The sequence below is a fragment of the Fusarium odoratissimum genome (genome assembly GCF_000260195.1).
Source record: "Fusarium odoratissimum NRRL 54006 unplaced genomic scaffold supercont1.6, whole genome shotgun sequence".
In the NCBI taxonomy this organism is placed as follows: Eukaryota; Fungi; Ascomycota; class Sordariomycetes; order Hypocreales; family Nectriaceae; genus Fusarium; species Fusarium odoratissimum.
This window is the reverse complement of record NW_022158692.1, coordinates 549,819-573,046: the sequence shown is the minus strand read 5'-3', so window position 1 is coordinate 573,046 and position 23,228 is coordinate 549,819. Positions and strand designations below refer to the sequence as shown.

The window sequence follows — 23,228 nt, the reverse complement described above, 5'->3', positions numbered from 1 at the left end:
AGGAAGCCAGTACCAGGATCCAGGGGTAAAGAGGGATCATTAGAGAATCCACGAAGTCTGGGAACCATGATGCCTTATCCTGAACAGCCTCCTATCGCTCAACACCTTAACCTTATCAGACCAGCATCATCAGCATCGAATACGCAGTACGGGACGGATCCGTCAGTTCCTCACAATATTTCAACTCCTTTTCAACGTCCCGGCAGTACAACTACACTTCATGCACAGATTCGAAGTCTCCAACGGCAGCTGGACCTCAAGACAGAAGAAGCAGTTCATTTGAGGAGGCAACTTGAGGTACAAGGAGATGCAGATGTTGGAACACTGAGTCAGCAACTACGAGAAGCCAAAAGGGAGGCACAAACGTGGAGGGAAAGGGCAGAGAGTGCAGAACGAAGAATCAAAGTGTTTGAACGATTCACAGCACGACTCAAAGGGATACGAGAGGCTGTAGGAGTCGACACGAGATATGCCGATACAGACCTTACAGCAAAGTATTTGAATGAGGGTGCGGACGGACAAAAAGAAAACACATTCTTGGAGAATGCAATGGGTTACGAGAGTGATAGTTCAGGGAGAACAGAAGATGCTGGTGTCGTCAAAGCACGGATACGCCGCTGTCTCCATGGCTTGACCGATGGTCCTCCAGACAAACCATCCTTTGGACTCGACGAAATCCAGAATACAGGCACAGAAAGACCAAAGCGGGATATCAGCCCGAGTACAGCCGAGGTCTGGAAGGCGGCACAGGAGTTGCTACAGCTCGATGAGGCTCAGGGTCAAAGAGAAGATGAATAATTGAGTTCTAGAACATGATGGTGACGGTGTGGCAAATAGACGTGCGTCCAGGAGAGATGTCAGGCTGTGCAAGGGTCTCGATCTTGAAAGGACCCTGGTGGCAAACTTGACTGTACCTTTTGGATGTATCAAATTAGAACATTTGTGGCAAGGGTGTCTGTGTATCAGAATTAACGGACTTGTCCGAACAACTGCATTGGGTAAATATTTGATTGTGAATGTCAAGCTGCATGAGGAACACCTGTGACGACGAAATCCTGTTTCACAGGAGCTTTTGACCCGGTAAACCTATCACTTGAGGGATATTTCATGCTAAAGTCCTGTGCCACTGCAGATCAGGCAAATGGGATTTTGAAATCTCGATCTCTCTCGTATGCATTTTTAACAGACACTGTGCTAAATACGGCATTTCGATATTCATGTGCCGAGACCACTGGACAGCTGATTGGGTAATGTCGATCCCGCTTTTAGCTCCAACTTTGTGACTTGTCCCTGGCACAGGGATCTTCTATCTGACATCAATGGGATGACGATACGAACGAGGATGCTTGTATATACTTTTGCGAGGTGTATGGCTGCGGATGAATGACGAAAAAACATGCTATGGTCTCTCGTCAGATTCTCGCTTGATTCGCCATCTGCCTGCGTCATCTCGGTTCATCGACACATGAACACGCCCGATTCCCTCTAGAACGGAATCGAATAGGGCAGATTCTTCAGGGTCCTCTGGTTCAGAGTTCCTGTCGGTCACGCCAGCGGGACGGCGGTCTGCCCCCGAGTAGCGGCGGGAGGACGTTGAAAATGTGGGGGACATGAGAGGCCCGTGTGAGAGGTATTGATATTCTTGTGTCATCGGCGGAGACGGGAGCAGACTCGCGGAAGACATCGACGGCGGAGAATAAGCGAGGGGCGTATAAGGCTGAGCTGATGGTATGTAGAATTCTTGGGTGCTCTCTTGATCATAGGTCTGCGAGTTTGAATATCGTTGGTTGGGTTGCGTACTAACGGAAGTACGCCGAGACATTTCTACGGAATAAGTGCGAGAGACTGTATCTTCTGGTGGCGATGGTAGGAGTGCACCTAGAGAAGAAGTTGGAGTCTGTGAGATGTGAGAAGGCCCAGACGCATAGAGCGGAGTAGAGGATCTTGACTGAATGTCACGGCCAAGAATCATATCGGAACTGGATGTTGTGAAAGACATTGCGGTGGTAGGTCTCGTCTGGCCATGAATCGAATGCGCATGACGCTGCAGTCTCTGTGCAGCACTGTGTAACGATCTTGAAGATCTGATGGTTCCAGTCGAGGCTGAATCAGGGGTCGCGACTGGTTTTCCATCTTGGTCGGTGGAATAAGCTTGTCGTTGTCGAGGGGGAGAAGTGACAGCGCTGGCCTTGGTAGGCGAGGTCCAGACCATAGCCACACGCGGGGTGTATGCCTGTGAGGATTGGTAAGGGCCATGGTCTGGTTGACCCCGTCAATTGCCTGCAAAGATGGATGGATGCTTGTGTGTCGCCTGCACAACCGAGCTGTATAACCCGAAATCTACACATATTAGCTGTCATCCGGAAATAGCATAGTGCACTGAATCATGCTTTTCAACTGCCGAACATATTGAGGAACAAATTTGCATTTTGCATGATGTTGCAGCGTCGGTACGTTATAATGACGACAGAAAGGCGAGTTTATTGACTTACCCACACCAGTTCCCAAATCCCGGGATGTCAAAACCTTGATCGACAGGTCCGGATTGACTTTTCCAATGACTTGCACAGCGTTGCCATTTGTGAGATGGGCATCCTGTAAAGGTCGTCAGCTCAAGGTTGCAGTGCATTCTGATGTCGTGACACTGACACCAGATTCGATGTCAACTTACCCTGTTCAACAAGACGGTGACAGCGCCCTCGGATTCAAGAGTAGCCTGTTCACCTCGCAGCTGCATGACCTTTCCCACGAGCATGACGACTTTACCAACAAAGTTGTCAAGATAGGCAGCAGTGATGCGCGGGGTTGAAAGTTGCTCGGACATGGTGTTTGGTTTTCGTTCGCGATCAGGCTAGAGAGATAAGGAAGTGGAAGAGATAAGCGAGTAGACAGGGTTTAGGTCTCAGATGCTTGGTTGACAGGTAAGCAAGCGATGTTGGTGAGAGAGGTTGGACGATGAAACGCATGTGAGGCTGTTGGCGATAAATGTGGAGGGGAAGCGCGTTGAGCTTGACGCGCGGTCACGTGGCTTTATGTCACGTGATGAACATGTTGACGCCATCACAGACGTCATAATTAGAATGCCTTCATTTCCCATCATCTGAATCCATCGATGAAACGTGCTCATCATCTCATGCCTGTCAATCCATCTTGAAAATTGCATCAGTCAATCCCTTCGTCTTCAGAATTGATATCAAGAGCCCCACTGTTTATACGCCTATTCGGACCCTTGCCCGATTCCTCCGATCAACCACATTCCCACGATAAACCCGCTGGTCAAGCCAGGAAAGCCCCTACAGTGCGAAACACATTAGCCTTGGGCAGCGCATAACTTTATTATTCGCCCAAGACAACCCCGCTCCTCGAATCTTTCAAAGCCTACATGTCGGAGTAAAAGCTCCGGAATTGATGAGCTGAGCCGCCATTCACCAAGAAGCTGCTAAGGAATTGGAAAAGTAAGCAGTGGAGGACGCACAGTTAATCAGTTCTTCTAGACTGTGTCTTGGTGTTCGGCTCAATGCCACGGCAGACACGGTATGATGCGAAGGCTGATAAAGTCGGAGACCAAGACAAAGAAGTCCATCATGTATCCAGGAGTTCATGACCCCTGCAGGCACTGAGTTATACGGCATTCCCCGTATGTTGAAATTCATCAGCTTGCAGCAAAGGCCACGCATCCGAGGTCGATCCTTACTCTGTGTGGGTGTCAAAATCCTGATCACATTTGTCGATCAATTCAAGATATCTCCTGTCACAACCATGAGTCTTGGATGCGATGGATTGTCGCCTTGACTAAACCATCACTGGAAGGACCCTGTGTGCGTCAGGAATGACTGTGTACTTCATTGCAAGAATCAACTCATAACCAAAAGACATGAACGAGGCTCATCATGATCTTCAAATGTTTTCCCAAAGGATGCTCAAAGCTGTCAGGGGATTAAGTTCTGACTTGATAATGACCGTCCCTATGATATCGAAGCTTCAGTCCACGGTTGACATGATAGATGGATACTGCAATAGTCTCGCTCGCTTCGCTTCGATTAATAGCACCCATGTGTACAGTCCGTTTTGCACTGTCTCGCCAAGTGTGGCCTTGATGGACAAGGCTAGCCACCATTGATTGGTTGTTGGGTGCAACGGACCTGGAGTCCGTTGCACCATGATTGGTTTACACTCACCCATCCCAAAATTGAAGATAGTATCTCCGCCAGGGGGCCACTTGAACATCGAAGTACCATTGCTTCGCAGTTTGTGATTGGGGAAATGGAGGATTTAGAGTCCAAGCATTTCTACCGCTTATGCTAGGCCTATCCTACCGCCTTTGGCTCCAGGTTCCGAACGGGATGACGTTTTTAGGACAGAAGGGACTTTTCCCTCACCTCCAATGTTACAGCTGATACTGCTTCCTATGGTTATGATTCGTACAGACTAGAAGATGGTGGGTCAGGAAGACATTCCGGATCACTTATAACCTCAACGGCTCTGGTATCTCAAGGTTTTCAGCACCTTATCCAGCAAGAATTCAACACCCTTGCGCACACTGGCTTACCGAAGATTGGCTTTGCATTGCGAATTGAAGTCAACGGACTTGGTCCGGACATAACGTTGTCAAACCATTGCACACCTCGCTTCCTATCTTCACCCACCAATCTTCTTATATATACTCCCAACCCCAGTCGCTGGATACATGCAAAACCAGCTACATCTTGCCATAAACTGCAACCGGATCCACTGATACACACTGCACGGGGAATAAGTGACGCAAGACATTGTTGGTGTAATATATTGTCCGAATCCCTTCATCTAGCTTTGGTACGACTGCTGGACTGCTATTACAGCTACAACTTCTAACTTTCCCATCTCACAATCATCGATATTTCTGAAAAGTTCGTCAACCTCGGCATCTTCTTGTTCCTGATAGATGTTTGCCTGCCTGCTTGACTTTACCCAAAAGGTCAAGTTGCCCACCGTCTAGATCTCATAGCTGCATAGGCGAAGCCGAAACACACCATTGGATCCAACGACCCCGGAAGCAGAGAACAGGAACAGACGAGGCGATTCGCCCCAGTGTCCAGAATTTAGTCGGAGCACCTCCCCTCCCCTGCTACTTACCGAGACGCTATACCGGCCATTCCATTTAGTTTCTACTTGGGATTTAAGCCTCGAAATCGACTTATTCTATAATCGATCGGTGGTAAACTACCATTCCTCGGTGAGGTCAGCTAGGCTGTACTGGAGTACTCAGGCACTGAGCTGTGCTGCACTACATTGCACCACCGGATTGGTTTCTCCGTTGAGCGCCTGCCTGATTTTCCCATTCGCCCTGGCTCCTACACCTTTCCAACAGCAGGGAGCAGCTACATCTTTATTTTAACACGACCGTCTCTTTTATCACCCATTCCCTTCGACATCGTGTTCCTGAATATAGGTTCTTCTTGCATCTTCCCCTGGACCGTTCCTTTCCTGGCCACCACTGGTCTCAGATGTTCTGGAACATCTACACCCCCATCTCAACCAATCCGGCTAAGCACCCCCTCTCTGTGCCCGCTTCAGATCTCCCGATCTCCGGAGCTGAACGCTCAATTCCCATCGAGCGAGCTCCTCGATCTCGACTTTCTCTCAAACGCGGCTCAATAGTCTGGTGCTTTTCTCTGACAGCCAGTGACAAACAGCTCAGCCACACCGGCCTAGTTGTGCCGCTGTAACCCCAGGTCCCACGCCTCAGAGTACAGTCTCAACGGTCTTGCAGGATCAAGATGGACGAACCAAGCCAGGACTTTGGCGACCAAGCCCAGAGCTTTCAAAACAACTTTCCCCTGACAACCGACGATGCCAATATTGATCCATTACTCAACTGCACAACGGGAGCTCAGGTGTCCCCGATTGTTAGCAATCCCATGGACAACCAGCTTCTCATGGGCTCTGACATGTGGAACCCGATGAACAACCCCGTCCACTTCTTCCCTCCCTCCATGCCAGCAATGGCACCAACAGCTTTGAACAACAGTCCAAAAGTGCCTACCGATACGCCTTCAACCCCAGAAACTCCATTCAGTGAGCCCACATCTGGCGGCCCAACACGGCAATCGAGTAAATCGTCTATCCCTTCTGTCGATTTAGTCAACACCGACACCAAACCTCGGCGCAGCAGCAGAGTTACCAAGACACAACGTCAACAGCCACCGGTGGAACCTGTCGCCAAGCCGCGCCAAAGAAGAGCATCCAAGGAGCCATCGTTGAAGGAGGAAGATGAGGGCGAAGATGATGGACTGGATGAGACGGCCAAACGCAGCAAGTTCCTTAAACGTAACAGGATCGCTGCGTCCAAATGTCGTCAAAAGAAGAAGGAGTGGATGAGTCAATTGGAGGAAACCCGGAAAGATTTGGAGGGTGAGAACAACGCCCTGCACAAACAGTACAACGGCCTCGTGGACGAGTTGAGCACCATCAAGAATCAACTCATGCAGCACTCATCTTGCAATGATGCCAACATCGACCAATGGCTTGACAACGAGGCAAGGAAATACGTTCAGCGTATTGCAGCGCAGAGCACACAGCCTCCTCCAGTACCGCCACAAAATAGACCTGGTGAATTTTACAATACGCATCGTCGTAGCTCAAGTGGTAGGCCCGAACCTTGTTCAAGAACGAGTCCCATGACTAACCATCATCTAGTTGCCACCTCTATACCGCGATCGATAGAATCAGAAATCATCTACGACCACGTGCCGGATAACCTTGTTAATTCGAGACATCGAGTGTAATTCGATGTGGTGGATAGCTGACACACCGACGGAGAATGGTGGTTTGAGTTTAGAAGCCAAGCTAGACCCAACTCCACACGGATACAACAGCCTTGCTATTGCGACTTTGAAATTCCTTCGACTCGACAACGGAAGACATCGACATGCCGGACCTTGAGTCAAAGCTGGATGAATGTCCTCAGGACTGCGACGTACACGACGACGAAAAGAAAATTACCGGGCGAGATGGTTCACTGGAAAGATACCCTTACAAAACCTGGTTATGATGCGGCAAGATTATTACGATTGGCCATCCCCATAACAGGGAGAGGTGATATGGCGTTGACTGTGCTGAAAGGAGTTTGGCAAAAGGGGTATGGGCAAGGAGATATTTTATGATTTGATGCTTTCATGATATGATCTGATTTGTGCAGTTGGGATGTATGATTTGCTAATCTGGGCTGACGAGTATCAAGTTCTCGTGGCAGCTGGTTTGATTCTTAGCCCTTGGCCGATAGTTTGGTAGGGCCCCTAGGGATAACCCAAGGAGAGGAATCCAAGGGAATAGCGTCCTGTTACTATGACAGGATGCCTTGAGTGCTTTCAGGGTGGGAGATATGGACATATACCATGACGGAAGGTAGTGTAGCGCAAAAAAAAAGATTCAAACCTGAAGAAGGAAATGATAGCCATTCTGAGCAAATGGTTCGCAGGCAACTAGCTTGTGACCCAAGAGCTCGTGATCGAGATGATCGCTGTCATCGTAAATGTCAGGAACGTTTGCCCACGTGGGAAAGATCTGTATTTTTCAAGGGCAATATCTTGTTAAGGGAAAGGTTGGGGTCTCGGTGTTATCAAAGGTTGAGTCAAGTGGCAATATCGAGCTTTGCCACGAGATTCAGCCTGACTTGAACAGATGTAGTAGTTGATCAACCTGACTCCGCATTTCATGCCAATCAGAGCTATATGTGAATGTCGTCGAGATCGTGGCGAGTGTTGCCACCGGAGAAACGTCCGACTATAGTTGAGGCTTATGATTGGTGGTGATACGTTGAAACAAGACGGCGGCTACCGGTAGGAAATAATGCGGCTGAAGTCAAGTACGGGAATAACGATGATGTTCAAGTCGCTGGTAGGTCACTGGTGATGCTTGAAACAGAATTGAGTTGCACGTAATTTATTTCTCTTAGTACTCTCCCATTTTCTAAATGTACAGTAATATGATACACGCTCATCCATCTCTCTACCTCCTCTTGATCCATCCCCTCGAGTTGGAGATACCTCTGATGTTCTTGGTGTACTTCCAAAGGTGACGGTACTTGGGTCCTTGTCGCTTGGCTTCCCATCCACGAGGCTTGACGGGAGGCTTGAGGCTGTACACACGCGTAGGTCTGAACTCGACATCTGAGCCGGGGATGTTGTGTCGCGCCATGACAGCTGCGGTGTTTTCGTCCCAGACGCTACGGAACATGTTGAACCCGAAGGGTGTGGTGCTAAACTTGTCGCGGAAGGACTTGAGCGAGAATCCATCGCGCTGGCTGTATAGTTCCTTGAGCTTGGCAACGTCGATCTTCTTGCCGGGTTGCTGCTCGAGGAGATAGATGCCGAGACGGTGATATGGGGCACCCTTTTGGGAGAATGCGGGGAGCCACGGTAGAGCAAGCTGATCCTCGCCCTTTATCCTGCTCAGAGGTAGTGATGTCTCGGTAGGGCTAATGGGGATGTTGGCGGCGAGGAAGTGGCAGCGCTTGTTGAAGGTATCGGAGTCAGGGTTGGGGACATCAGAGTCGAGGACGACTACAGAGACGAGTCTCTCGCCCTTGTCGAAGACTTGAACTCGAAGACGGGGTGCGTTCTCGCTGACGACACTGTCGACGATCTGGCCGGGAGGAATCTTGAGCTTGCGGAAGTATAGCTGGACATCGGCGGTAGGTTCGAGCTTGGGGAGGACGTCGGGGACGATGTTGAACTGCTTGATACGTTGGGTGATGAGACGTTGGTCGTAGGAGCGCCACTTGGCCTCGGCGTAATGACGGTAGATAGGCTTGTTCATATCGCCTGGGTGCGTTAGTCAGACCCAGCCCGTCTATTGGGATAACCTACCTGTTCCATCTTCAAAACGCTTCTTGACAATGGGGTCGTTAGCATCTGCAAGGATCTTGAGCCTCTCGACATATTTGTGCAGACTCTTGATTTTAATATCCTTCATCTTCTGTCCCCCCTTGATATCTTCCGGACTCGTAGCTTCTAATCGAGAAATCTTCTCAAGCTCTTTGCTAATCTCCGCCAGCTTCTCTTCACGATCCACAGCCAGAATCTTGCGAGCCTCTTGAAAAGCCTGGTACGGGAGATGCTCAAACGGCAGATCGCCCGTGCTCCGAATGGCCATTCTTCGTCGTCGTGATCCAATTGGCATCTTTCCAGCCTTCATAAGCTGCTGCTCAAACTCGGGGAGCACCGTATTGGGATCGAGGTCTGCTGTGCTGGGCGTGGCAGTCTGAGTCTCGGCTGATCGTCGAATTGCGGCAGAGGTGAACGGCCGGGCGACGCTGGGCCGCAGCTGCCGAGCGATTGGCCGCATAACGGCCTGGCAGCGCGACATGATGGGCAGCGGAGCGTAGAGGCCGTAGACGTGGGACGTTGAAAGTGACGCTGATGATATCTCGAGATATTGAAAAATGCTCTGGGGATGGTTTGCAGGCCTTGCCCCACTAAAAACTCGGGGATCGGAGGATGTTGCCGATCCACTTTTCTGCAGTATCGCATCACGGTTTTCGAAGCCTCAACACCAGATTCAGCGAACTACTGTCCCTGATCACAGCAGAATCTCCCTATCGACGGCGGTCAGGGAATTGATATCATGGCTGGCAAGGGAATTGGGTGCCTGGCTGAGGCCATGGGTGCCCTGCGGGTGTCTGCCAAGGTATGTGAAGAGACTGCAAATCGCTTCAATGCTAACAGATGAAGCCGGCGACACTCAACAAGGCCTTCACAAGGTCAATGGCTACAGAAGTCTCTCCGAAGCAAACTGCAGAGAATAAATCTCCGAATACCCCCCAAGGCATTCTCGAATCATGGAAGCCCAGTACGACACCCGTCCACCGTCAATAAACTCACTGACCATTGCAGTCACAACCGTTCCCGTCACAGTCCACGCCTTTCCCTCGTTGGAACCGACTTCTCTCGAACGATGGGACGTCAACCACCTTTACCTCCCTCTCCGCCGCGATCTTCTCCATCTCGCCGTCGTCTACGAAGGTGACAACACCCGCCAAGGAACCGCCTCTTCCAAAACCCGTTACGATGTCCACGGCTCCCACCGAAAGATGCGTCCTCAAAAGGGAACTGGTCGAGCTCGTATGGGAACCAAGCAAAGTCCCGTGAACCGCGGTGGTGGAAAGACATTCGGACCTCATCCCCGCGACTTCGGCACCAGCCTTACCCGAAAGGTGTACGACAAGGCATGGCGCACAGCTCTGAGCTACCGTTACCGAAAAGGCGATCTCATCGTGTGTGAGGATGGTATGGATCTTGTGTTGCCGACTGATTACGAGCTCGTTGCTGGAAAGTATCTCAAGGATGGACTGAAGGAGGCGTATCTCAAGCGATACATGACTGGAGTGCTGGGTAACCTTGATCTGGGCCGTGCTAGCGGTCGAACTCTTTTCGTCACTGGAAACCGACGTGAAGCTCTCTTCGGCGCCATGGAGCAGCTCCCTTGGGAGGGTAGAGCACTCGATCTAGAGGATGTCGATGTCAAGGACCTTTTGGAGACAGGCAAGGTGGTTTTGGAACGAAGTGTGCTCAAAGAGATGATCAAGAAGCACCAGAGCGACTTGGTGAGCAGAGTTGTTATGCAAGGCCTGGTCAAGGGAGGGCCCAAGCTAGGGACACCAGTGATTAGGGCATGAGCGTGTAAACTATCTGTATTATTTTGTATACAACCAACTGTCGCAATCCTCAGTGAATATTCTTATGAAAGCTAATCTTGTCAAGTTATAATATCGTTGCTTGGGTATCGTTAGATTTGGTCATCTATGAGTACACTATCATACACTGCAGTATTACAAGGCTCCGCCCACAAGCGAAACAATCCACATGGCAACTCTGACTTTGAGTCCAACTCTTCGTTCAGTGCGAGCAAAGTCATCTCGCGTTGCCTTGGTAGCATGTTCCTGCAACCATAGCTGCTCCTCTCCAAGTCTCCCCTTCAGTCCTTCATCGCGGGTTACGATCAGAGCACCAGCTTCAAGATCATGAGAGTAGCTTCGTTTGGTATAGTTGGAACTTCCAATAATACTCATAGCGGGGTTCTTGTCACCTGGCATCGTCACCCAGAGTCCCTTGGCGTGATATGTCCATCCACCAGGCTGACCAACGACGCCATAACGCCATTCCTTCAAGGTGATATCGTTGTCACGGCCTTCGTGATGTACGCGATGAACGAAACGGCGGGCGAGGAGAGTGTAGGCATCAGGGAGGAGACCCGAGACGCCTTTCGACTTGTAGAAACCGTTTGCTTCAGGAGAAGCTGTAATGACGGTGTTGGAGGTAGAGGCAGTATTGAGGAGGAGTTTAGTCAGAGAGGGAGCGGGGTTGAAGTAACCTGCTGTAAAGGTCCACGAAGACTCGCGGTATGCGGGGAGGGCGAGAGTCTTGAGGATGTGTGTGATGACGGGGAGTTCAGTTGAGGTGTCGGGTTTCATGACCTGGGACATCTGCCCAAGCATGTAAACTCTTGTATCAGAAATGTCATTCTCAGGCTTTGACGTCGGATGTAACAGAGTCTGGAGCGTCGATGTAGTGCTCTTGATGAAAGACTGGGGCTTCTCTAGCGGTGAGGGGGCAGAGTTGTTCTCTGGCCACGAGAGTGTGAAGCCCGCTGGTTCAGTTGAAGGTTGAACCAAGAAGCTGAAGGATGTAACCCCTGAATGGATCTTCCAAAAGTGATCAGTCACCTCCTTTGAGGCAAAAAGATGATATCTATCTTGACGGTTGGTAAAGTAGTCAGTTGACAAGTTTGCCCTGAAAAGTCAGTATTTCTCATCACGGAGACCTTCTAGACATACCCAGACATGATGATCTCATCGTCAACTCCATAAAGCTTCATATGCTGAAGTCCCCAACCCTCATTTATCCTCTTGGGGATATACTGTTTCCTCAATCCAGTGAGGTTCGGCGTGTGGTACATTCGAATTTCCACACGGTCTGCTCCAAACTCTTCGACCAGGGGTGCAAGTAACGATGCACTTGATGGATTAGGCGCCTCTCTCGTTCCGCGTAGCGCATCTGTAAGAATACTCAATTTCACATCCGGATTCTTCCTCAACGCCTCCTGCAACGTTTCGATAAGTTCCTTTTCCGATTTTCCAATGTACAGCGTCGATAAGAAGATCCGTCTTTGTGCTTTTCGTATCCGATCCTAAACCAATCAGCCCTGTCATTTCCGTATCGGCGGAAGTCCAACCTTGAGCGTCTCGTAAAACTCTGCTGGTGTACGAATAATCTGAATCTGTTCCCCTCGAACATCGAAACTCGGTGCCAGTCGATCCAATTCAGTAACGAAAGGAGCCAAAGCCCCAACGCTATTCACACTTGGAGGAGTATTCCCAGCTGGCATCGCATATTGTCTGGTCTGGACTCGTGCGCTGGGAACACTGGGCTTGAAACTTGCGGCACGCAGCCTCGTAGTGCATCGCGCACAGCTCCGAGTGAGCATCTCGAATCGTCTAAAGCTCAATTGAAGCTCGTTCTATTAAAATTGCTTGTATCCGTAAATCGCTAGAATTTCTGGTTGAGCTTCAAGGTACGTACCCATGCCGTCACAAACCCAATCTGCCGAGGTTGATCCGCGGTAATCTTCAAACCTCCCATCATTGACGAGCTATCAACAACCATCCCGCTGAGGTCAATTGTCGCTCAACCGCCATCATGTCGACAATCTCACGAACATTGTCCAACCTGCGAAAGGTTGGAATCAAGGTATGTCTGCCATCAACCGTCAACGAGCCAATGCTAACTCGAGCAGGACTACTTTGTCCAGATGCTGGTATGTACCTGACCGAACGATCCTCGACTCTGGCTAACGATGCCTGTTTCTCACGAGTAGTACATCGGTACGCTCCCTCTGTTATCCGCCCAATCGTCCACTGACATCCGCAGGTGACACCAAGGCTGGTCGTCTGATTGGCACCGATCGCGCCGGCAACAAGTTCTTCGAGAACAACGAGGAACTCCCCCTCCGAACACGCTGGGTCGAGTACGCCAAGCACGATTACGACGCCGCTCACATTGAGCCCGGATGGCACGCCTGGATCAGCTACAGCGTCGACAAGCCTCCTACCGAGGATCCTCTACTACAAGTTGGTGTCCGAGCCTTTGAGCCGTCACGCGCCATCCCCAACTTTACCCAGACCCGTGGCGCTTTCAAGACTTACAACACGTATGTTACGCATTTCGTAGGAGGCAAAATTCTGACCGTTTTAGTTCCAAGTCCAAGATCTCAGCATGGGAGCCTGTGGCGGCGCCTCGGGCATGAGGATGAGTGGTCAAGTGTACATAAATTTGCGTAGAGGTTCAATCGAGAAACCCAAGGGCATTGAATTCAGATGAGCTGCTATTTCTACAGCTGAACATGGTATAAGATCTAGAAAATGTGCACTCTATGTATGGTCTTTCAGATTCTTCTCTTATACGAACTACATAGGAAATCCTCACGATCTACGACTTTGCTTCGATTGCAGATTTGATAGCTAAAATGTCAGCTGAGTTTGGAAACTGGACGCATTACTAACCTTCACACGTCACTCTAGCATCTCCAAACAACATCTTTGCGTTGGGCATGTAAAACATGGGGTTTGGAACATCAGCTGCTCCTGTTAGCCGCATTCGGATAGGGGACGGGCGACTTACCATAACCACTGGCCATGCCTCTCTTCATGACGACAACCTGCTTGGCTTTCCAGGCATGCAGCACAGGCATACCCTCAATAGAGCTGCCCTTTTCCAGAGCAATAGGGTTGACGGTATCGTTGGCGCCGATGACGACGGCCAGGTCAGTCTCGGGAAAGTCGTCGTTGATCTCGTCCATTTCCAGGACGATGTCATATGGCACACTGGCTTCAGCGAGAAGAACGTTGCACTGACCAGGCATGCGGCCTGCGACAGGGTGAATAGCGAAACGGACAGTGATACCCTTGGATCGAAGAGTCTGAACAATGTCTGAGATGGCGTATTGAGCCTTTGCAACAGCCATACCGTATCCAACAATGAGAATGACCTTTTCAGAGTTGAGAAGTGCATCAGCAAGGTCATCTACAGAAGTCTGGGTAACTTCTCCCTGAGGTTTAAACTCTTGTACAGCAGTTGGCGTGCCCAGACCTCCAAAGAGAACGTTTGTCAGTGATCTGTTCATGGCGACGCACATGATGTACGATAGAATTGAACCGGATACACCGATCAAGGCTCCAACAGTGGTAAGAAGGGGGTTCTCAAGCATGAAACCCTCGGCGACAAGAGCAAAGCCACTGTATGCGTTCAAAACAGTGATGACGACGGGCATGTCAGCACCTCCAATGGCAGATGTGGTGGTGTATCCCTTGATGAAGCTCAAAACAGTACTTCCAGCAAGTGCTCCCGCTGCAATCAAGGGGCTTCCTGGGGCCATTGTGATGAAAGCTCCCATGGTGGCTGCGTTGCTTGCGAGTAATCCTGAGTTGATGATATGTCGTCCAGGCAGGATCTTTGGCTTAGACGTCATCTTGCCGGCGAGCTTGAGGAACGCGACGATGGATCCGGTAAACGTGATGCCACCGATAACGACACCAAGGTAGGCTGTAACGAGGTGGAGAGTTGACGGATCCATCACGTCTGCCATGACACTACCGATACTGGTCAAGACGGCAGCAAGACCAACCACAGAGTGAAGAGCGGCGACAGTCTGAGGGAGATCGGTAGGAGTGATTCGCTTTCCAATGAGCATACCAGCGATGGTACCGAGTGCGGCAAGACCACCAAACTGAGTGAGGACTTCAGGGGTAAAGCCAGCAGCGAGCAAACTGGCCAACACACCTGTACCGACACCAAGAATACCAAGAGCATTACCCATGCGAGCAGTGGCTTGGGAAGCAAGACTGGAGATGGAACCAATGCAGAGAACAGAGCTGACAAGATAACCGGCTTGAACAAGACCAGCAGCACCAGTTGATGCAGCAGCCACGAATCCACCACCACAAACAACAGCAGGAATTGCATAGAGCCAGGGGTACTCGGGGGGGTCGGTAGGTCCTATTCCTGTTAGCTGGGTCGAGTTAAAGATCGGACAACTCACGCTTGAACATATCCAGCATACGCTTGGTGATTACGAAACCACCTCCAACATTGACGAAAGCCAGCAAAACACTCAGGGCACCAAAAGCTTGAGGAATAGTCTCGGGCAGAAATCCACCTCCAAGAATGAATAAACCACCAATACCGACCATACCGGAAATAGCGTTGGTGACACTCATCAGAGGAGAGTGAAGCGCAGGAGCAACACCCCAGACAGCACGATATCCAATAAGACTAGCCAGAGCAAATGTAAAAGCGTTCGACATGAGAAGAGGGCTGGTCCATTTTCCAAGAGCCAAGATACTACCCATACCAGCGGTGACACCAGCAACTTCACGAGTCTTCTTTTGCCAGGGAGTCAGAGCTACAGGTTCAGGGGTCACTTCGGCTGTCTCGGCCTTTACGGGTGGAGGAGGAGGTGCTGCGCGAGGGGCGGGTGGCAGAATATCTCCTTCTTGGGTAACGATTGCACCTCGGACGACTTCATCTGATAGATCAATGCCGAAAGCCTTGGGTTCAGGGGCCATTGAGAGCAGGAACTTGGTGATGTTGTTGGAGTAGAGAGTCGAGGACTGAGTTGGCAGACGAGAGGGAAGATCAGTGTATCCTAAAATGTCAGTAGATTCCCCAAGCAAGGGGAGTGTGCATACCAATAATCTTGACATCGTTGTAAACGGCCAATTCACCCTTCTTGGTAGCTTCACAGTTGCCTCCAGCTTCAGCAGCCAGATCGACAATGACACTTCCAGGTTTCATAACATCGAGGATATCGTTCTTGAGCAGTTTCGGGGCAGGCTTTCCAGGGATCAATGCAGTGGTGATGATGATGTCGACTTCCTGGGCTTGGTCTTTAAACAGCTTCATTTCAGCTTCGATAAATTCCTTGCTCATTTCCTTAGCGTATCCACCAGCTCCAGATCCATCCTCCTGGAGTTCGACTTCGATGAATTCGGCTCCAAGAGATTGAACCTGTTCGCGAGCAGCAGATCGAGTATCGAAACCACGGACAATGGCACCCATACGACGAGCAGTAGCAATAGTACTCAAGCCAGCAACGCCAGCACCAATAACCAAAACCTTGCAGGGAGGAATCTTTCCAGCAGCAGTGACTTGACCAGTGAGGAATCTGCCAAAGACATTGGACGCTTCGAGAACAGCCTTGTAACCGGCAATGTTGGCCATACTGCTGAGGGCATCAAAGACCTGAGCTCGAGAGATACGGGGAATCATGTCCATGGCGAAACTGGTAGCTTTTCTAGCGGCAATCTTTTCGACGAGTTCTTTGTTCTGAGCGGGCTGGAGGAATGAAATGATGGTTTGGCCTTCTTTCATGGACTCAACCTCTTCAAGACCAGGACCACGAACTTTGAGAACAATGTCTGAGTTGGACCAGACTTCCTTGGGACCATTGACAAGAGTTACGCCGGCCTTTTCATAGGCGGCATCGAGGAAATCAGCAGATGTACCAGCACCACGTTCAACAAGAACCTGCTTGAAGCCCTTTTTCTTAAGGAGTGCAACATTGGCAGGCGTAAGAGCTACACGGCGCTCTCCAGGGAAGATCTCGGTTGGAACACCAACGACAAGATGATCATAGGGAGTTGTCTTGGGAAGGACCACGGTGGAATATTTGCGAGGAGGCGCAGAAGCATGGCGGATCAATGCGAGGGGCTTGGAGACGTCTGCGACAAGAGCATGCTGTCGAGGCGAAGCTCTCAAGGTGCTGTGCCATTGCTTGCGACGAGAGAGGACATCTGAAGTTTATTAGCTATGAGCTTCAATGGCAGACAAAACCTACCTTGAACTCGATACCCTTTCAATTGCTTCTGTAGAAAGAAGGACGAGGCGCACAGCTCGGAAGCTGACGCTGGAACCGCGGACGAGGCCAGCGGGCGAAGCATTTGGGTTGCCATGATTAAAGAATCATGAGAGCGATTGCGAGACCGGAACGAGTGGATCGCTTAGCTCCGTCACCTCAAGTGCCGAACTCTTGAGGCCTGTGTATCCAAAAAGCGACAAAACAGTCAAACGTGAGGAATTCCAAAAGAGAGGGAATAAAAACAAGACAAAACAATCGAGGGGTTGCGTTATTGTCTCTGTGTCATGTGTTAGGTTGTCGGGTACCCCCCGTTCCTCCAGCTCCCGCAGCCCACCACTGGAGCTTCCTTGGACCCTACAGTTTCTCCCGGGGTTCTATTAGCCGCCCCGGGAAGAGGGGCTTGGTCCACTGCTGCCGCTAAAACCTGGGGGAGGGGCCGCAGCTGCGGAGAAGCATCAAACGATGCAGGGTATCATCGAATCATAGACTATTTACCAGCGGGAGCTTCGGGAGAATTTAAGTAGCGACATGTTGTGCATCCAGTCAGATGAGTTTGTGGCTACGGACCTGCCTGATGAGTCTTGCCGAGACGCTTGGCTCCAAATCCAGATGGTCTCCCCTCCTCGGACGTTGAAATCCGGGCGTGAAACGGTCAAAGATGGGCCGAGATCATGATGTATGATGTATTTGACGTGGGGTACGTTTCATGCGGCTTATCCATCGGCAGGCTGGTCTGTTGGTAGTACCAGGAAGAGAAGAACCCATTGTCATTTGCTGTGAACCGGGTGATCTCAAGATGCTTGGTGTACTTGCATACAGGACTCGGTCTATACAGCTGCACCAGGCCCTTGAAGAAACCCCTCTTGTGAGCGTGCGTTCAGAATCTTGAGTCCAGTTACGCTCATGAGGTCTTCTCGCTCAAGAGCGCGTCCTCGTAAATGTCGACTAAAGCCGATCAAGGCCAACTCATCGTCAACAAAACTCAGCCCAGTCCATACTTTTTCAGTCGTTTTCTCTCTGATGTAGCCATTTTGTATTATAGGAGACAATTTGACTCGCGGCTTGAAACTTATTGTAGCTCATCCAAAGCTATACACGTTACGCAGATCACAGTATCAGAGCTGGCTGATAAGAGCATTGAGCAACGAGAAGCATCCGGTGTACGAACACAAATTCTTTCTAGGATGGTTAAACTTAAGTTGCGCACCTCTTCTCAGTCTCCAAACAAAGATCTAGCGCTAAATGCGTGACTTCAGTGACGGATGGTCACGAATACCCTGAAGGTCTACAAACTGCAGAGATGCAAATATTGCATGACTTGACTGAAGAAACGTGCTTGATTACTGCTTGATTACTGCCTGTATACAGCTGTCCTGTGAAGCATAGCAAGAATTCTAAGGATGTATGGATTTTCAGAGAGACCCAGGGTAGCACTTCACATGTACCTTGCCAAAGAGAGGCACATCCCGATTAAGATCGCTTAGATTCCCGATGGATTTAAATCAGAAACATTTTTAAGCAACAACTACATTCGATAGGATCCGTCAAAGGGAGCCTGCCCACCCGATTACTGTTTTGAATGGTAATATGGTGAGAACTGAGATGAACGTTTTCACTGAGAGCACTATGACGGTTCACGCCTAATAAGGGTATCAAGACCAAGAGAGTAATACATATATCCTTATTTATTATATCAGTTTGTATAATATTATACCTTTAATCTCAGCTTAATCTTGTTCTGTATTGAGCCTGAGAATGGTGTTGAGATGAAGGCTCATCACATCCACAATGCTGTAGAAAATGAGCCAAAAAGAGTTGCACCTTTTGCTCTGAAGATTTATTCAACGTAGGAAAAGTTACTTATTTCTCACATCCGCTGCTTCACTTTTGCTCGAGTCGTTGCAATGTATCACATTCATTAGAACCAGGAGATGGTATTGATGAAAGACTTAAAGCCATATTTTTCTCATCTCATCATAAGTGAATGAATACCTGGTTGCATGGGTCAACATCTGATAACGATTCGCCAAGTTGCTGCCCATATTTCCCCATTAAGCCTAACGTTGGTGTAATGGTGTGGACCTCAACACCAAAAATGGTCATGTAATTTAATCACGAGAGCCTCTTCCACATGACCATAATAATCACCCAACTCATAATAAGACTTTAACAGCAGTTTTCTTCTCATCATCACTAATCCAACACAAACGATCAACATGCCTCGGAAAGCTCCTATTCACCACTTCTCATATCGCTCCCTAATCATCCCCCCAATCCTCCTAGCCGCAGCAACCATCGTCACTCTCTTCCTCCACTCAGATGTCAACTTTGCTCTTCTCTGGTCCCAATGCCACTCTCACGCCCGCCTTCCTGGTGTTAGTCGCATTCCAGGTCTCGGCACACCTCTATGCTATCTGATCAGCTTCTTCCGCGCCGCGCTTCACTCATTGCGCAGCCGCGCTGTTATGGGCGTTGTGTTGGCCTTTATCGGCGGTCTCTTGACAGTGAGCACCGTTGAATCAGCGCGTATCTGCAATGCGCCGAATGTTCTCATCGCGTATCCTACTGGTCCATGGTTGGTGTTTGATCTTGTGGGTGGTGCTGTCGTCTGGGAGCTTGTTATTATTCCTGCGTTTCTGCATCGCGCGAGAAGTGTTTTGAATGCACAGAGGAGAGATGAGGGTGGCGATGCGCATCAGATCTTTACGAGTCGTCATCTTCCTGATAGTGAACTCGTGGCTATTCCTATCAGTGTAGCGCTTGGTTACTTTCTTCCGTCTTTTCTTATGCTGTTCTATACAACTCCCGAGACGATCGGCATCTGGCTCTTCTTCCCGATCTATGTCGAAATCATTCGCCAGATTATTCGTCACACTATCGCTGCTCTGAGGAGAGTTGACCCAACACTCGTCCATCTCGCATCCAATCGGTGGTCTCTGTTGTTTGTTTACATACTGCCCTTGATCTGCTCGGTTCTGGCTCATGTTTCTTTCATCTGGAGCTTGACTCGACCCGACGACCGCAAAGAAATGACGAGATCAATCATTGTCTTTATTGAAGTCAACGCCCAGTTCATCTTCTGGACCGTTCTGTACTGGATGTTGGTGGAGGTTGGGTGGCGCGTTCCTTTGACAACAATCATCACTTCCATTGTAGTTGGACCTGGCGCTGGAACGTGCGTTGGGTGGATATACCGAGAGAAGCTCATTCATCACGACAACGAGGAAGACAATGGAGAGGATGCTCAAACAGCAGATGAGGAGACGCCTTTGTTGCAATGATTTGATACCCTGACGTTACTTTTATAGCCCTAATTCCTATAGACATGCTTCATGACTGATCAATAGACTCGAGTATCTTTACAGCTTGCAAGACTGTCATGTACAGGTCCAGACCTTTCTTATGGTACAGATATGATACAGATTAACCCACTCACCATGCTCAATCCTGTAGTCTTGACAATATCCTCTCTCTGATAACCTGTGATGCCACTACTGCTCCATGCTGTAATGTGATGGCACCAATGATGGCCATGATGGCACCGTTGAGCACGACATCGGCACCTGAAGCTCGGAGCTTTTGCACCTACTGCACGTTAGTCGAGTTACCGCGGACAGCAGATGTATGTACCTGTTTGGGCTTCCACCGCACAACATCGATCAATCCCACTTCAGCTGCCAAGCCAGATAGTCTCTCCTTGCCGACAACGTCCTTGGGTCCTTTGATGGAGAGATTGTCTACCGATTGCAAATTTGGATGCACGAATGGCTGGCGGTCAAATCCGTCGTCGAAATTCGGTGTTCCCATTGGACTTTGGGCAACAATTGTCTTTGTCGTCTCCATGACAAGAGTCATTCGTCCTGGTAGAGTCAGCATAGACCAACATTCATCCCTCGTCCCACCCACCTAGAAGCGCCAATCGGTCGTTGAATCCTCTTCGTCCCTGATCAAAGCTCTTGTGCGTAACAGCCAACCACTTGAGCTCCTCGGGCAGAAGTTTGCTGCCTCCAGGACCCAGTAGGCGCTCGTACACCTCGTCCAGCTTCTTGGGATCGTTGTTGACAGTCCAGACCTTGTTCTGAGGATTCTTTGCCCAGTCGAGTTGCAGAGGCGCCTTCATAGCGGCAGGCGTCTGGCTCCATCGTGGCACGACACCAGAGGAAGACGGTGTCTTGGTCCTGAAGGATTCGGGTGTCGAGTCGGTAGCGTAGGTGCGCACGCAAGGCATGAGGGTGCGGGCGGCATGCCTACTCCGCCAGAGGCCGGAACGGCAGGGTTGGAGGGCCATGGTGATGAATTGGGACGAGCCGGGCTGGGGGTCAAGGCTCGAATTGCATCTGATGTTCACTATCGAGATGGGGCTAAATGTGAAGCTTGGCCGCGAACATTTTCTCGAGGTCACGTGAAGGAAAGTGACACCGCTGTGACCCCACCTTTATCAACACCAAGTTTACGCCAAGATGGATGATCTGGAGCTTCACTTTTTTCCGCTAGGAACATCAGGCTACACGCCATTTTATCTCTTGTCAAAAATACGATTAAGATAGAAATGAACAAGCCAATAATCTAAAGCAAATGACTTTCTACATACAATCAGGTACCCAGAGGAATACAGGCTCAGATCGAAAATTCCCGCCCAAATCAGATTTCCAGTGCGGGAGCTCCTCTGTACTTACTCCTCGTCCTCGATCTTCGTCTCATCCTCATCCTCCTTACCGCCCTCTTTATCCTTGATCATCTTCACCTCCTCTTCTCCGTCCCCCTCCGTCTCAGTCACCTCGTCCTGGTCAAAGCCGTCACGGTATCCAACACACACTCGCATAGGAAATGCGACAGTCGCAACGTGGTAATCATATCCATCTTGATCCCCATAAAACACCAGCATAGGCGACACAACCAGATCGACAGGCCGACCATCGTATGTAGCATCGTCGTCGCCGCCAGCTGATTGCATCACGTTTCCAGCGTGGAATCCCTCGACTCTGGCTGAAAATGGAAATCCATATGCCTCCTTGGTCTTGGGGTCATGAAAGACATTTCGAAGAGTCTGGCGACCGCAGTCGAACTTCAACTCGAAATTGACAACCGTTTCTGTGAGAAGTGAGAGCATCTTTTTACAGAAGGGGTCAGGATTCTCAGGGAAGTATTGGCCAAGCGCTTTCTCCAGGATCTTGACCACGCATCCCGGCTCAATCCTCTTTTCAAATTGGCCCACTTCTTCAATGGAGTAATAGAGCTCGATTGTTGTGTATCGCCAGTTGGGATACTGGAAACTCCGTGTTTCCTCGTCGTAACAGAAGTTTTTCTCTATGGTCAAGGTCAGTCCCACGAATTAAAGGACTTTTTTTTCATCTCTTTTTTTTTCATCTTACCTCGTAAGATGCGCTCCATCGTGGCTTGAGCTTCCCAATACGGCGACGTCCACTCAATGTCCTGACTCTTTCTAGACAAAAAGTTCTCATCAATGATCTCCCAGATCCAACGTGCAAACATAAACTGACGTATGAGAGGTGTCTCAAAGAGCTGTTGGGCATGAGGCGAATATCCAATGAACTTTTGCTGAGTGGCCTCGTCAAGACTATCCCAGGGAAGATCCTTGAAACCAGCTACCTCTGAGATCTTCATAATGCGACTATGAAGCTGGTCCCATATCTTGAAAAGGTAACCTTGTTGGTACCCTAAACCAACCTGCAACTGAAGAGCCCGCCGGAAGTCTTCAAGACCCTCATCCATGTTCTTGAATTGACTCTTAGCTAATTCAGCGCTGGCCTGTCCTTCCTTTTGCTGTGCTTCTTTCCACACTGCTTCTTCTTCGCCCAGCTGTTGTTCCGATGCACGGTTCGGCGATGCATCTTTTGGCGATGGATTATCCAGCGATGCCTTCGAAAACGTCAGTTCAGAACCGAATATAGACGGCTTTAAAGTGGCTACTCACTCTGCCGATCCCTGGGTCCGAAGGTCCTTCCATGGCGCTCCCTCGCGTCTTTTTGTTCTTCCCTGGAACCACCTTTTCCTGATCTTTTGACGTTCTTGCGATCTTGGTGACTTTGTCTTGGTCAGGTTGATTGCAAGACTCCAGTCGCTTGGATCTTCGAAGGCCAGCCATGTTCTGAGAAGAAAGAAAGACGCGATCGCCGCTGTGTGAGAAATTTGGGGGAAAGGAGGATTGTTTCGAAAGCTACCGATTTCGAAAGTGCGAGCGGCCTTTCACGTTATGTACTCATCCTTGTCTAAAGTCGATTGCCTTCCGGGGGGGAAAATACAACCTGCTGACTTACACCAAAATCCAGTCTCTTGTTTCCTACCCCCCATCCCCGTAACACATGACCACAGGAGTA

The 23,228-nt window shown here is 49.8% G+C and overlaps 11 protein-coding genes across 14 annotated transcripts; 4 read left to right on the top strand and 7 right to left on the bottom strand.

Annotated features, from left to right (window-relative positions):
- Positions 1-1,399: 1,399 nt before the first annotated feature.
- Positions 1,400-2,212, bottom strand: FOIG_04820 (uncharacterized protein; the record flags this gene model as incomplete). Its single annotated transcript, XM_031203139.1, has 1 exon — positions 1,400-2,212. The coding sequence occupies one exon, from the start codon at positions 2,210-2,212 to the stop codon at positions 1,400-1,402; it is 813 nt and encodes a 270-aa protein (XP_031066718.1).
- Positions 2,213-2,272: 60 nt separating this feature from the next.
- On the bottom strand, positions 2,273-2,824 carry FOIG_04819 (uncharacterized protein; the record flags this gene model as incomplete). Its single annotated transcript, XM_031203138.1, has 3 exons — positions 2,273-2,340; positions 2,493-2,595; positions 2,672-2,824. 3 exons carry the CDS (start codon positions 2,822-2,824, stop codon positions 2,273-2,275), a joined length of 324 nt encoding a protein of 107 aa, XP_031066717.1.
- A 1,883-nt stretch (positions 2,825-4,707) lies between these two features.
- FOIG_04818 (uncharacterized protein) lies at positions 4,708-7,619 on the top strand. Of its 2 annotated transcripts, XM_031203137.1 has the most exons (2): positions 4,708-6,624; positions 6,676-7,592. In XM_031203137.1, the coding sequence occupies exons 1-2, from the start codon at positions 5,757-5,759 to the stop codon at positions 6,762-6,764; spliced, it is 957 nt and encodes a 318-aa protein (XP_031066716.1). In that variant the 5' UTR covers positions 4,708-5,756; the 3' UTR covers positions 6,765-7,592. The 2 variants fall into 2 exon arrangements, with proteins under 2 accessions (XP_031066716.1, XP_031066715.1); XM_031203136.1 differs by having other exon boundaries at positions 5,288-7,619.
- Positions 7,620-7,872: 253 nt separating this feature from the next.
- Positions 7,873-9,445, bottom strand: FOIG_04817 (uncharacterized protein). Its single transcript, XM_031203135.1, has 2 exons — positions 8,847-9,445; positions 7,873-8,801 (listed from the first exon to the last, which is right to left on the bottom strand). The coding sequence occupies exons 1-2, from the start codon at positions 9,343-9,345 to the stop codon at positions 7,987-7,989; spliced, it is 1,314 nt and encodes a 437-aa protein (XP_031066714.1). The 5' UTR covers positions 9,346-9,445; the 3' UTR covers positions 7,873-7,986.
- A 19-nt stretch (positions 9,446-9,464) lies between these two features.
- Positions 9,465-11,009, top strand: FOIG_04816 (uncharacterized protein). Its single transcript, XM_031203134.1, has 3 exons — positions 9,465-9,666; positions 9,711-9,828; positions 9,873-11,009. The coding sequence occupies exons 1-3, from the start codon at positions 9,604-9,606 to the stop codon at positions 10,652-10,654; spliced, it is 963 nt and encodes a 320-aa protein (XP_031066713.1). The 5' UTR covers positions 9,465-9,603; the 3' UTR covers positions 10,655-11,009.
- FOIG_04815 (phosphatidylserine synthase) lies at positions 10,652-12,542 on the bottom strand. The gene is made up of 3 exons (XM_031203133.1): positions 12,211-12,542; positions 11,813-12,165; positions 10,652-11,768 (listed from the first exon to the last, which is right to left on the bottom strand). Exons 1-3 carry the CDS (start codon positions 12,460-12,462, stop codon positions 10,808-10,810), a joined length of 1,566 nt encoding a protein of 521 aa, XP_031066712.1. The 5' UTR covers positions 12,463-12,542; the 3' UTR covers positions 10,652-10,807.
- A 6-nt stretch (positions 12,543-12,548) lies between these two features.
- FOIG_04814 (NADH-ubiquinone oxidoreductase subunit) lies at positions 12,549-13,598 on the top strand. Its single transcript, XM_031203132.1, has 5 exons — positions 12,549-12,725; positions 12,772-12,792; positions 12,853-12,859; positions 12,906-13,185; positions 13,230-13,598. The coding sequence occupies exons 1-5, from the start codon at positions 12,675-12,677 to the stop codon at positions 13,279-13,281; spliced, it is 411 nt and encodes a 136-aa protein (XP_031066711.1). The 5' UTR covers positions 12,549-12,674; the 3' UTR covers positions 13,282-13,598.
- On the bottom strand, positions 12,586-17,300 carry FOIG_04813 (uncharacterized protein). Of its 2 annotated transcripts, XM_031203130.1 has the most exons (7): positions 16,870-17,300; positions 15,722-16,825; positions 15,073-15,678; positions 13,656-15,029; positions 13,538-13,612; positions 12,898-13,495; positions 12,586-12,800 (listed from the first exon to the last, which is right to left on the bottom strand). In XM_031203130.1, exons 1-6 carry the CDS (start codon positions 16,982-16,984, stop codon positions 13,464-13,466), a joined length of 3,306 nt encoding a protein of 1,101 aa, XP_031066709.1. In that variant the 5' UTR covers positions 16,985-17,300; the 3' UTR covers positions 12,586-12,800; positions 12,898-13,463. The 2 variants fall into 2 exon arrangements, with proteins under 2 accessions (XP_031066709.1, XP_031066710.1); XM_031203131.1 differs by having other exon boundaries at positions 12,898-13,612.
- Positions 17,301-18,999: 1,699 nt separating this feature from the next.
- FOIG_04812 (uncharacterized protein) lies at positions 19,000-20,387 on the top strand. Its single transcript, XM_031203129.1, has one exon. The coding sequence runs from the start codon at positions 19,107-19,109 to the stop codon at positions 20,169-20,171; it is 1,065 nt and encodes a 354-aa protein (XP_031066708.1). The 5' UTR covers positions 19,000-19,106; the 3' UTR covers positions 20,172-20,387.
- FOIG_04811 (uncharacterized protein) lies at positions 19,013-21,249 on the bottom strand. Of its 2 annotated transcripts, XM_031203127.1 has the most exons (3): positions 20,797-21,249; positions 20,521-20,750; positions 19,013-20,475 (listed from the first exon to the last, which is right to left on the bottom strand). In XM_031203127.1, the coding sequence occupies exons 1-3, from the start codon at positions 21,176-21,178 to the stop codon at positions 20,332-20,334; spliced, it is 756 nt and encodes a 251-aa protein (XP_031066706.1). In that variant the 5' UTR covers positions 21,179-21,249; the 3' UTR covers positions 19,013-20,331. The 2 variants fall into 2 exon arrangements, with proteins under 2 accessions (XP_031066706.1, XP_031066707.1); XM_031203128.1 differs by having other exon boundaries at positions 19,015-20,750; positions 20,797-21,226.
- A 257-nt stretch (positions 21,250-21,506) lies between these two features.
- On the bottom strand, positions 21,507-23,211 carry FOIG_04810 (uncharacterized protein). Its single transcript, XM_031203126.1, has 3 exons — positions 22,826-23,211; positions 22,263-22,770; positions 21,507-22,197 (listed from the first exon to the last, which is right to left on the bottom strand). Exons 1-3 carry the CDS (start codon positions 22,994-22,996, stop codon positions 21,563-21,565), a joined length of 1,314 nt encoding a protein of 437 aa, XP_031066705.1. The 5' UTR covers positions 22,997-23,211; the 3' UTR covers positions 21,507-21,562.
- Between the last annotated feature and the right edge of the window lie 17 nt (positions 23,212-23,228).